An 11,451-nucleotide genomic window follows, 5' to 3' on the forward strand; every position below is an offset into this window, starting at 1 on the left:
AAAAAAAAAAAAAAAAAAAAAATCAAAATGACCATTCTTTGCTACATTTTAATAAATTCAGACATCAGGCAGCCACGATAGTGAGCTCACATGCCAGGTGTGGTGGCACGTGCCTGTCATCCCAGCAATTTGGGAGGCTGAGGCAGGAGAATCCCTGAGAGGTTGAGACCAGCCTGGGATACAAAATAGGTTCAAGGTCAGCCTGAACTGCATTGTGAAATCCTGTATCAAAAAATAAAGTAAAATAATGACTCTCGCTCAAGAGGTCTCTGACCGTTGAGTGGCAAGAAAGGCTCAGCGAGTTTGCAGCAAGTGGGAGGAGTTCAAAAGAAATTAATGGCAGTGCATCTTTTACTGCACTGCATTTTAAAAATTCACTGTTTTGGGGTTTTTTTTTGTTTGGTTTTTTTTTTTTTTTTTTTTTTTTTTTTTTTTTTTGCAGAACCGGGGAGTGAACTCAGGCCCTTGAGCTTGCCAGGGAAGTGCATATTCTACTGAGCCATCTCCCCAGCCCAAAAATTCACTGTTTCAATCCCACCTTATACAGTTCTCTGTGTGCCTTTGTTTTTACACAAGCAGTGACATGCTCTGCTTTCCTGAGTAGGCCTCTGAGGGTGCTTGCTGTGACTTTCTTTGCTGTGTGCATTGGCTCGGGGCCCTGAGGATGCTGCCAAGGGGATGCACTCTAATTATCTAGCCGGCTCCCTGTGGAAGGGGATCTAGGTTACTCCCAGACTTGTGCCACACTAGTAACCGTCTTCAGCTCAAATCTCAGCTTCCTTTTGTACGTTTATCTATACAAGAATTTCATATGCGGTCCCCCCAAAAAATCTTTTTAAAATCAGAAGCCGTTTTATTTATTAGTTATTTATTTTGGTCTTTTGGAAACAGGGTCTCTCGATGCAGTTCCGGCCAGCCTTGAGCTCACTTTGTAACCCAAACTGGTTTCAAGCTCCCAGTCAGCCTCCTGAGTGCTGGGATTACAGGCGTGGGCCACCATCTTGGCTCGGAAGCTGTTTTGAATTCCCGGTGCCCCACCCGTTAGTCGTGGCCGGCCTTGCCGGTTCCTCTGCCCAGATGCTTGTCGCCAGATCCTTCAGGCGGCCTCTGTCAGCTCTCCAGCCCTCCCTCCAGCGCTTGTGTGTGCGCACTGCCATTCTGTCTCCGGGCACAAAAGCCTCCAGCGCTCGGCAGGCGGTAGCGAGGGCACCTCCCCACTCCTAGGCCTGGAGAATACTCTATTTCCATGAAATGCGTTCCTTCCTATATACGCGGTGTACTTATTATGTGTGTGACCTGCCTCTCTACCTAGAATATCAATTCCAGAAGGGGAGGGACCTTATTTAGGTTATTGTTGGATGTCAGGCTTTTTTTTTTTTTTTTAAAAGAAGAGACGGAGATTTCACTGTGTTGCCAGGTTCCTGGGCTCAAGTGATCCTCCTGCCTCAGCCTCCTTAACATTGGGACTGCAGGCGCGCCCCAAGCCCGACTTCTCAGATGCTTAGAACGGTGTGTGGCACGTAGTAGATGCTCGATAAATGCTTGCTGAATGGTTGAGGGTGAATGAGGGCCATAACCCCCTATTCCCAGTCCGCAGTGCCGGGCTGCTGCTCTAGGGGAAAAGCTCCAGTCGCTGGGGCCATTTCCTTCCGGTGAGGATGAGCGGATGAGCGGCGGCCTCCAGATGAAGGGCACCGGGAATGCAGGAGCATGGCCCGCAGAAGTTCAGAGTTCATCCTAGGTGAGGCAGGACCCGCTCAGGGCCCGCCCCGTGCAGGAGAGCCCGCCCGCTCAGGCCCCGCCCCGCGAGAGCGGATTCGCCAGCCTGGGACACGCCCTTCCGAGGCCCCACCCCTCCGCGAGGACAGGTCCGCCCCCAAGTCCCGCCCACCGGAGGCCCAGCCCGCGGCTCGCGTGGGGCAGGGCTCCGACCTTGCAGCGGCGCGGCGCGGCGCGGGCGGGAGCCGCGAGGAGTGAGGTTGCAGCGCCCTGAGCGGTCTCCTACGAGCGAGCGGCGCGGAGACTGCGCCCTCTTCTTACACCCCGGCCCCGCTTCGCGCCCCCTCCCACGGCTCACCTGGTGGCAGGTGCCAGGTAAGAGAGCTGCGCGCGGGACCCTGGCCCGGCCCCGCGGGCATCTTCTGGGCTCCGGCCCTGCGTTACCCAGCGCCCTTGGCCCAGGTCCCAGCCCCCACCCGCAGCATCCTTCGGTGCCCGCCGCGCGAAGGTGCCATTATTTTAACTCCTCAGGCGTCGCCGTCTTCTGGGAAACTGTACGGGGAGCGTTTTGGGATCCCGGGAGGGCTGTCTGTCCCGGGGTCGACCTCGCGCAGCTCCCCACCCTTGCGCCCTGACTGTGGTGGAGCCGGGTAGCAGAGTCCCCTCCCGCCCGGTCTTCCAGCTCTCACCGCCCGCGAGGCTTGGATTTCTGGGCCCTCCCTGGCTGCTCCCCCACCCTAGGCCCTAGTGCACCTGAGATAGCTTCAAACTGCGATACAGGGATTCCCCGCCCTCTGCCCCACCCCCTGGAGTTAGGGTGGCCTCACCGCCACTTCAGATGGCACAGGGCCAGGTGACAGGAGGAGGGTGGTAGGAAGGGCTTCCCGGTTGGCCTGGGCTTCAGGCACCAGATCCTGAGCAGCTTCTCCAGGTCCCCACCCCAGGTCGAGATACATAGGCACAACCAGGTGGGAGCCAGGGCAGAACTACACGGGCTCAGCCCTAACCCGTCCAGGCCTCCGAGACCCCATGAACCCTGGATGCACCCATGGGCCTCAGTAGCCCAGACTTGCAGAGCACCAGCTGGGTCTTCCCGAACTCTAGGGCCCCTTGGGGTGAAAAGCTCACTGGGGGAGAGGTGAATGAAAGCCACCCAGCCACCCAAGTCAGGACAGGGCCTGGGAGGGTGAAATGTACGGTCGCAGCCCTGCCTCCATCATTTCCATCAGGCTGCCCAGGGGAAGGTGGGGACTGTGAGCTGCATGGCACAAAGCACCTAGTGTCACCCCAGAAACAGTGACTGCTGCAGGCGGAGTGTAGGTATTCGTCTCCCGTCTGCTGCAGACTATGCTTTTCTGCAGCTGACATCCAGAGCTGTTCCCACCAGTGTCTCCTCCACTGGACAGGAAAGCCTTTGACAAACCCCCCAGGTGGATGGGTCACCTGGTAGCCTGGGCTACTCCTAGTGTCAGGGGTCCAGGCAAGTGGCCGTCTTCCAGAGTTATGTTGGGCCCTAGGCAGGGCCTGCTGTGCCATCTGGCCACCACCTTGTCCTTGTCTCTTGGGTGACTCGTGTCACCCATGTGCCCACAGTTTGCCCTCCAGCTGCACCTGGTGGAGCCCAGCTGCGTCCTCTGATTGAGTCATGAACTGCAGGGCAGACTTGGGCAACACTGCAGCCTCGAGGTCCCGTGCCTCTGGTCTGTGTTCTGTCTCCCCCCACCCCCCAGTAACTTTAAAAATAACGAGAGACCTGTCCCCAGCCAGGACTGTAACCTGACCGGACTGAGTTGGATCCTGCTCACAGGGAGGCGGTAGTAACAGCACTTGGGAACCACTGTGTCATCGCAGCTGTGTGTTTGTAGGGTGGCCCTCGTTACACCCCACCTCCTTTCCACCTGGGCTTACGGCTCAAAACATGCTTCCAACAGTCATGCTGTTGGTGTGTAGAGTTGGCTGTATTGGAGTGGGCTGAGTGACTAGCTCCTAGGGGGTGGTAGCCACCCGGGCTGTGGGGCTGCACTCAGGTGGGGAGAGCTGCTCAGACCCCTGTGCTGCTGTCTAGCCTGCGCCTCTGCCACCACCAGCTTCCATTCCCTAGCTACGTGCAGGGCGCTGTGGCCCCCCTCTGCCCACCAGGAAGAGGCAGCAGCCTGAGGTGGCTTGGGCAGGAGGCCTGGGGTGGCCCTGGGCCAGGCACTCCCTTCCCGGGCACCTCCGGGAGCTCGCCCACTCACTCACGCATGGAGGCCTCTGCATTGCAGCAGGAAGCTGTGCTGGCAGCCCAGCCAGCCTGAGGACAGGCAAGGTCCAGGCAGGCATGCAGGGCTGCTGGTCCCGGGCCCTGCCCCCCACCCCACCCACCTCGTGGCAGCTGCTGACTCAGCAGCCCCCATGCCGGGAGACACTGGGATCTGCTGGAGGCACCGGGGTGATGTGAGGGCACAGGCTTGGCCTCACACCCCATGCCCTCTCTGGACCCCAAACCCTTTCTAAGCACCACTGGGGTCTCACCTCCCCCATGAAGAGAGAAGGGGCACAGCTCTGGAGTTGGGAGCCCAGATTCTGGAATTTCACATCACAGCTCCCCCTAGCCGTGTGGACTCTATTTACAGCCTCCAACTTTTTACCTGTAAAATGGGGATAGTAACAGAACCTACCGGTGGGACCCTTGTGAGCATTGGGGTACATGAGTGACTCGCATGTCACCAGCTCTTGTCTTCCTCATTATCCTCACTGTCTCATCTGCCTCCTGACTGGACCCCTCCACTCAGACTCAGTTTCTCGTATATGAAATTCCCTGTTGGCATCTATTAATGTGAGATGTGTCTGAGCTTCGCCATTAAGACCCCGGAGGTGGAGTCTGGGGACCCAAAGTTCATAGCCCTGCAGCGCTGCCCTCCAACTGCCCTCCAGTTCATCAGGCGGGTGATGAACTTCTGTGGGCCTCAGCTTGTCCACCAACTAGATGAGGATGGTGACAGTGGCTGTGGTGGGGAACAAGTCACTCATGTTACAGACGGTGCTGTAGTTCATGGATGCCTGCTGTGTGCTGCCACATGTCCACAGGTGGGGTCAGGTGCCAGGTCTCCCACGTAACAGCCCAAGTCCTGGTTTGTGTCCTTTTCACCTGAGTGTCTTTTTCACTGAGTTGACTTCACGCTCTGTGCCTTGGTTTACCCAGTTGTAAATGAGATTGCGTGAGGTTGGCTTCCTACACTGCATGAGGTGCACCCCTACCTGTGGGCACCAGAGGTGCAGGGAGTGGGTCTTGCTCAGGCTGCTGTGGCTTGGCTTCCTCTCCTGGCCCTCAGAGCCTCTCCCTGCCACATGGGAGCTCCAGAGCTTTGTCCATTTTGCAGATGGGAGAGCAAAGCCCCCTCCCTCAAAGGACTGGTCGGGAGGTGGCACCAAGGACTAACCCAGCCTGGTCTCAACCCTACCCTGGAAAAGCTCCTCCCTCTGCCCAGGTCACCAGCCCCATTCCCAGTCTTTCAGGCCCTGTGTGAGCCTTTGGGGCTGCTGTTGGGACACCACAGGGTGCTAGGGCAGAGGGCAAGGGCCAACCTAGCTGCACAAGAAGATTCTAGAAACTTCTAAGCAATGCACAGATCCCCGAAAGCCACCCACACCTTCCCACTCCCTCCTGGTCTAGTCAAGGTTGGGAAGCAGAGGGACACGTGGGTCCATTGCCCACTGCTCATGGCTGATAGCAATCAGCAGCAGTGAGGGTGTGCCAGGCACTGTGCCCAGGACTGGCACGCACTGAACTTCTCACTGATGCTGCACAAATGCAGAAAGGGGGTCAGGAAAATTAGTAGTAGTTAAAAGAGAGCCTTGCTGGCCTCACCTGCACCTTTATACTATGCCGCAGCCCTTCGGTCCTCCTTGCCCTGCGGTGGCCTTCCTCGGTGCCCAAGGCATGCCCCTGCTGCAGGGCTTCCATGCTGTCTCTTCACCTGCCTAAATGCTTTTCCCTACAGCCAGTGGCACGTCCCTCACCCCTTTTCCATCTCAGTCCAGTGTTACCTGTGCAGGGAGAGCTTCCCCAACCCCAACTGCAGTCCCCTCACTCCTCTCTTGTCCTCCTCACCTCTTTTTTTCCCCTGTATCCCTTATGTCTTAACATGCTCTGTTCTTTACTTGTTTGTCTCCTGTGCAAGCTACCATCTCCACAAGACCAGGGATCTGAGTCAGTTTTGCTCACTGTTAAATCCCTGGTGCTGAGAACAGGCTCTGGCCCACAGTAGCAGATGCTTTGTAAAGACCCCCTGAAGGGGCCAGGGATATGGCTCAGTGGAATAAGCGCTTCCCTGGCAAGCACAAGGGCCTGAGTTCAATCCCTGGTCCTGCCAAAAACAAAAACAAAAACAAAAAAACCTGAAAACAGGTCATAGTGGCCCCTCCTATGATCTCAGCACTTGGGAGACTGGGGCAGGAGGATCTCTTTGAGTCCAAGGAGTCCAAGTCCCAGGTTAGCCTAAGATTATGGAAGAAAACCTCCCAGCACCCCAGGAAGTCAGAATTCTTGCCATTGTCATTTTACAGATAAGAAGATTACAACCCAGAGAGGTCCTATCAGTTATCCAAGGCCACACAGCTCCACGCACAGACCTGACACAGGCTGGCCTCTCTCCACAGAGGATCATGGCCTCACCCCCGTGAACCGCACTGTCCCTCAGCCCCCCGGCCCGCAGGATGCGGCTGTGGAAGGCAGTGGTGGTGACTCTGGCCTTCATGAGCTTGGACGTGAGTGTGACCACGGCCATCTATGCCTTCAGCCACCTGGACCGCAGCCTGCTGGATGACATCCGCCACTTCAACATCTTCGACTCGGTGCTGGACCTCTGGGCTGCCTGCCTGTACCGCAGCTGCCTGCTGCTGGGCGCCACCATCGGTGTGGCCAAGAACAGCGCCCTGGGGCCACGGCGGCTGCGGGCCTCGTGGCTGGTCATCACCCTCGTGTGCCTGTCTGTGGGTATCTATACCATGGCCAAGCTGCTGCTCTTCTCGGAGGTGCGCAGGCCCATCCGGGACCCATGGTTCTGGGCGCTGTTCGTGTGGACATACGTGTCACTGGCCGCCTCCTCCCTGCTCTGGCGACTGCTATCCACTGTGAAGCCTGGCACTGAGGCCCTGGAGCCCAGCACGGGGGCTGAGGCTGAGGGCTTCCACGGGGACAGCCGGGCCCCAGCTGAGCAGGCCTCCGGGGCCACACTGCAGAAGCTGCTGTCCTACACCAGGCCTGATGCGGCCTTCCTTGTGGCTGCCGCCTTCTTCCTCATCGTGGCAGCTCTGGGTAAGTGAGCGCCTGGGGCTTAGCCACCATTCGCCGTGTCACCACACAGTCTGCGTATCCGAGTGACAAAAGGGAAAATAAGGAATTTCACCTCTGTGTAGTTCAACCTCTGACTCTCCTGACCTCCTGTCCAGGACTAACTATAGGACAAGGTTCTGGAAACTTCCAAGTGGGCAGGAGACAAGGGTCTTCCTTTTGTGTCACCACAAGCACACAGGGACATACCATTCCCTGTCTCATATACACTCTCTTTGGTGACCTGTTCTTTTCACTTTGTATATTCTAGAATTTTTCCCCGTTGAGACCTCGTTCCCTTTCCTGGTGGTATAGTATTTCACTGTTTAACTATATCATAATTGCTTTAGTTGTTCTCCTGGAAGTGGGATCTCTAGGTTGGAAGAATTTTCTCATCATGAAATAGATCAGAGTAGAGAACCAGAGAGGCCATCCCTGTGGTAAGAGGAGGCGCTATGTATAGAACTTGCTGCATGGGCTCTAGGGACAGCACAGCCTGGGTCCAGAACGTAATCCTGCACCTTACCAGTGGTGCGACGCAGGTCAGTAGGGTCCTTGTTTCACGGCCTTGCGAAACCGAGTGTAAAGGACTGGGAATTCAGGTGAGTGGTACAGCAGCTGCCTGGCAGGCATGAGATCCTGAGTTTGATTCTCAGTACCAAAACTGAGTGAAAACACAGGATGAGTTAGGTGTGGTGACACGTACCTGTGATCCCGCACTTGGGCGGCTGAGGCAGGAAGACTGTGGCAAGTTTGAGGCCCTGTCTAAAAACCAACGGCAGAACCCCTCAGCTTTATTGTTTCCCCATCCCAGGACACCCACCCTGGGCCTCAGGCCTGGTGCAGAAACAAACTCAATGGAGGAACGCGACACTGCCCACGTATGCCCATGTGACCCCAGCCTATGTCCCCACCTCTGGGCTGTGTGGGTTGGCACACGCTCAGGGCATATGGGTAGCCCAGTGCCACTGTACCACCTGCAGGACTGCATCAGTGTCAAGCTCAGAGGTGAGGTGCGGCCCCCAGCTTCCCTGGCAGCTTTAGGCAACTTATTGCCCCATCCACACCTCAGTCGTCCCCCCACCCATGCGGGCTTTGTTAGTTTACTGAGAATTAAGTGAGATGGAGTGAAGGAGTAGCAAAAGTAGGCACATGAAGTGCTTGCCTGGCAAGCACAAGGACCTGAGATTGATCCCTGGTACCACCAAAAAAATAAAGAAGGATTGATTGATTGATTGATTTTTGCTCCAAATGCCTTCAGGGCAGGTTTGGCTGGCTTGAGTTGTGGGGATCGAACCACAGCAACCCGAGCTTGACTGCTTTGTTGAAGCAGCCACTTAAAGAACTGAGCTAAGGGGCAGGTCCCCGCCCCCCCAAAATAAAATTTTTAAAAAGGGGGAGCCGGGGAGATAGCTCCAGTGGAATAAGTGCTTGCCTGGCAAGCACAAGGACCTGAGATCGATCCCTGGTACCACAAAAAAAAAAAAAAAAAAAAAAAAAAAAAAAAAGTAAGCGCACGGCCAGGTGAGGTATGCACTGTGTTCACCGCCGTGGGATCCACATGCGCCTGTTCATGCTCAACTTTTCTTTGTAAAAATACAGAGGGGAGGCTACAGGCATTGGGGTGAAAGGTTGATTTCAGTGTTGAGTATCTCCTGAGAAATACAGATCTTTAAGCTGGGCGCGGCAGGTGCACATCAGTAATCCTAGCTCCTCAGGAGGGTGAGGCAGGAAGATCACAAATCTGAGGCCAGGCTGGGTAGTTTAGCAAAACCTCGCCTTAAAGTAAAAAGTGCTGGGGTGTCTCTCAGCTGTAGAGGTTTGCCTGGCACTGAGGCCCTGCATTCAATCCCCAGTACTGTAAGAACAGGAAAAAGTAAGATAAAAGGGTTCGTCAGTATGGATTTCTTGGTCACGCCACGGCACAAATGCGAGCAAGAGATTTACGGGCTCTGAGCTGGCATCCCCTTCCGTGGGAAGAATGAATTGCCACAAACGGGAGGAGAATCCCAAAGCTAAGGGGGCGCCGAGTAGTGCAGAGACCGAGCGAAGGGACTTGCAGTCCGGAAGCACCGAGGGCACAGCCGGTTCGGAGCCCCGCGCCTCCACCTGTCGACTCTCCGACTTTGCAGGCTGCTTCGCACGGCGCCCTGCGCCCCGGATGCCCTCATTACCGCACCGGGGTAAACTGAGGTAGGAGTGCAGCTCAGGCGGATGAGGGACCCGCGTGCTGGCAGCCCAGAGCGTGAGAGACGCGAGGGCCGCCGACACCTCCTTTTCCTGCGCCACGGCCAGCAGAGGGCGTGAGAGCCCCGCGGAGGAGGAGAGCCGTGTGGTAGGCTTCGAGGCCCGGCCGCGCCCTCTGTCCAAGTTGCTCGGCCTCTCAGAGTGTCCAGGCCGTGGAGACAGAGGAGGATGCAAAATGACAAGTCACAGCGCAAGCGCCCTGCGGGGGGGGGCAGTTGCCAGCGGCGGCCTGCGAGAGCCGCAGCTCCCGCCACGCAGAACGTGGCTCTGCCCGCTGGTCCCGCAGCAGGTGCCACAGCTGAGCTGCATCACAGCGTCGCTGTGGCCGTCCAGGCCACCCCGGTGGCTGCGAGCACTGGTGCTGAGTGGCCCAGCCGGTTTTGACCCCTGTCATACCCTTGGTGGCAGTGCGAGCCCGCGTGTCCCCTGCAGGGAGCGGCGGGCCATGGTTGGCACACGCGTCGCGTTGCCCTGAACCCGTGCTGCCTCCGCAGGCGAGACCTTCCTGCCCTACTACACCGGCCGCGCCGTCGACAGCATCGTCATCCAGAAGAGCATGGAGCAGTTCAGCGCCGCTGTGGTCGTCGTGTGCCTGCTGGCCATTGGCAGGTAGCGCCCGCGCCCCCCGGGGCCCCTGCCCTCTGCCCCTGCCACGGTGACTAGAGCCTGAGCCTCCAGTGTAGGACCCCTGTCCCTGAGGTGGAGGCATCTCCTAAATTGGCTTCGGCCCCGGAGGGTCTCCTGTCCCCTCCCCCTGCCCTCACAGTGTGGCTGCGACTGCAGAATGAAGGGACCCGCCCTAAGCTCTCCCTGGAGAGTGCCTGAGTTGGGCAGCACCAGCCACGGGGGGCCCTTGCCTGCTAGCCATGGGAGGGGAGGCCGGGTGGTGGCTGCCGCTTGTCGGAAGGACATGGTGCTATAACGTCTCTTATCTGCAATTAGCTCATTTGCCGCAGGTATTCGGGGCGGCATTTTTACCCTCATATTTGCCAGACTGAATATCCGCCTGCGAAACTGTCTCTTCCGCTCTCTGGTGTCTCAGGAGACAAGCTTCTTTGATGAGAACCGCACAGGTGGGTGTCTGGTAACCAGGCATGGGCTGGGCTTGGGCCCCTCCGGGAGTTGTATGGGGGTGCCTGGAGGCCTGGCCCTGGCAACCCCCAAGCTTGGCTGGGCTCCTGGGACCTGAGCTGCCTCGGAGGCTCTGGCACGAGCTGTGGCTGTGGTAAGACCCAAGCCAGGCCACCCAGGGACCCCTAGACTCCCAGCTCCTATCTCGGCCCCCAAGTGCACCTGTGGCCTCATGGTGCGCCCCCTGCAGCTGCAGCTGACCACCTGTGTTCCAGGCGACCTCATCTCCCGCCTCACCTCGGACACCACCATGGTCAGCGACCTGGTCTCACAGAACATCAACATCTTCCTGCGGAACACTGTGAAGGTCACGGGCGTGGTGGTCTTCATGTTCAGCCTCTCCTGGCAGCTGTCCTTGGTCACCTTCATGGGCTTCCCCATCATCATGGTGGTGTCCAACGTCTACGGCAAGTACTACAAGGTAGGCCGCGCCTGGGCTCCTGGGACGAGGGGGGGCTGCTGCTCCTGAGCACCAGCTGTGTTTCGAGGTGGGAAATGCCAGGGACACTCCTGTCCTCATGGGAAACCCAGACGTGGTTTCCAGCCATCACAGTGGAAGGCAGCTGCCAGGAAGCTACTGAGAGCTGAGTGCCAACGCAAACAGGGCAGGCATGCTGGGCCAGGGATGCTGAAATGATGTGGATTATGGGGCCTGGGCCAGAGGTCTGGGGTGGCCAGGCACAGGGTCCCCATGGGTCCCACTTGCCTCCATGCAGGGAGCAGAGCTTAGGGAGGCTGAAACAGGCAGATCCCTCAAACCATACATGTCACCCACCACCAGCTGTGCCCCGCCGGGCAGCCAGGGCAGAGCACCTACAGCCTCCTGTGACCTGTGGCCTGGCCGCTGGGGGCTGAGAAGCCCACCACTGGCCCACCTCAGCCAGCTGCTTCTTGTTTTGTCCAGAGATTTCTCGCAGCCCGGGGCAGCCACCACCTGGAACTTGGCGGGGAGCTCGGGAATGTCCATGCCAGCCCTCAGACCCCCACCCTGTTTGTGCTGAGAGGAGTGCTGCTTCCCCAGCAGCTGGCGTTTCTTGTGT

The 11,451-nt window shown here is 57.7% G+C and overlaps 1 protein-coding gene across 1 annotated transcript in view; it reads left to right on the forward strand.

Moving 5' to 3' along the window:
• The first annotated feature begins 1,955 nt into the window (after window positions 1–1,955).
• The window catches only part of Abcb9 (ATP binding cassette subfamily B member 9), an 18,117-nt gene continuing 8,621 nt past the window's right edge, over window positions 1,956–11,451 (forward strand). Inside the window, exons 1-5 of the mRNA XM_023720666.1 lie at window positions 1,956–2,094; window positions 6,268–7,018; window positions 9,775–9,889; window positions 10,223–10,353; window positions 10,627–10,832. Coding sequence (XP_023576434.1) covers window positions 6,418–7,018; window positions 9,775–9,889; window positions 10,223–10,353; window positions 10,627–10,832 — 1,053 coding nt within the window. The 5' untranslated portion in view covers window positions 1,956–2,094; window positions 6,268–6,417. The remainder of the gene's footprint in view (window positions 2,095–6,267; window positions 7,019–9,774; window positions 9,890–10,222; window positions 10,354–10,626; window positions 10,833–11,451) is intronic.

The sequence above is a fragment of the Octodon degus genome, unplaced genomic scaffold (assembly GCF_000260255.1).
Source record: "Octodon degus isolate 3935 unplaced genomic scaffold, OctDeg1.0 scaffold00076, whole genome shotgun sequence".
Classification (NCBI taxonomy): Eukaryota; Metazoa; Chordata; class Mammalia; order Rodentia; family Octodontidae; genus Octodon; species Octodon degus.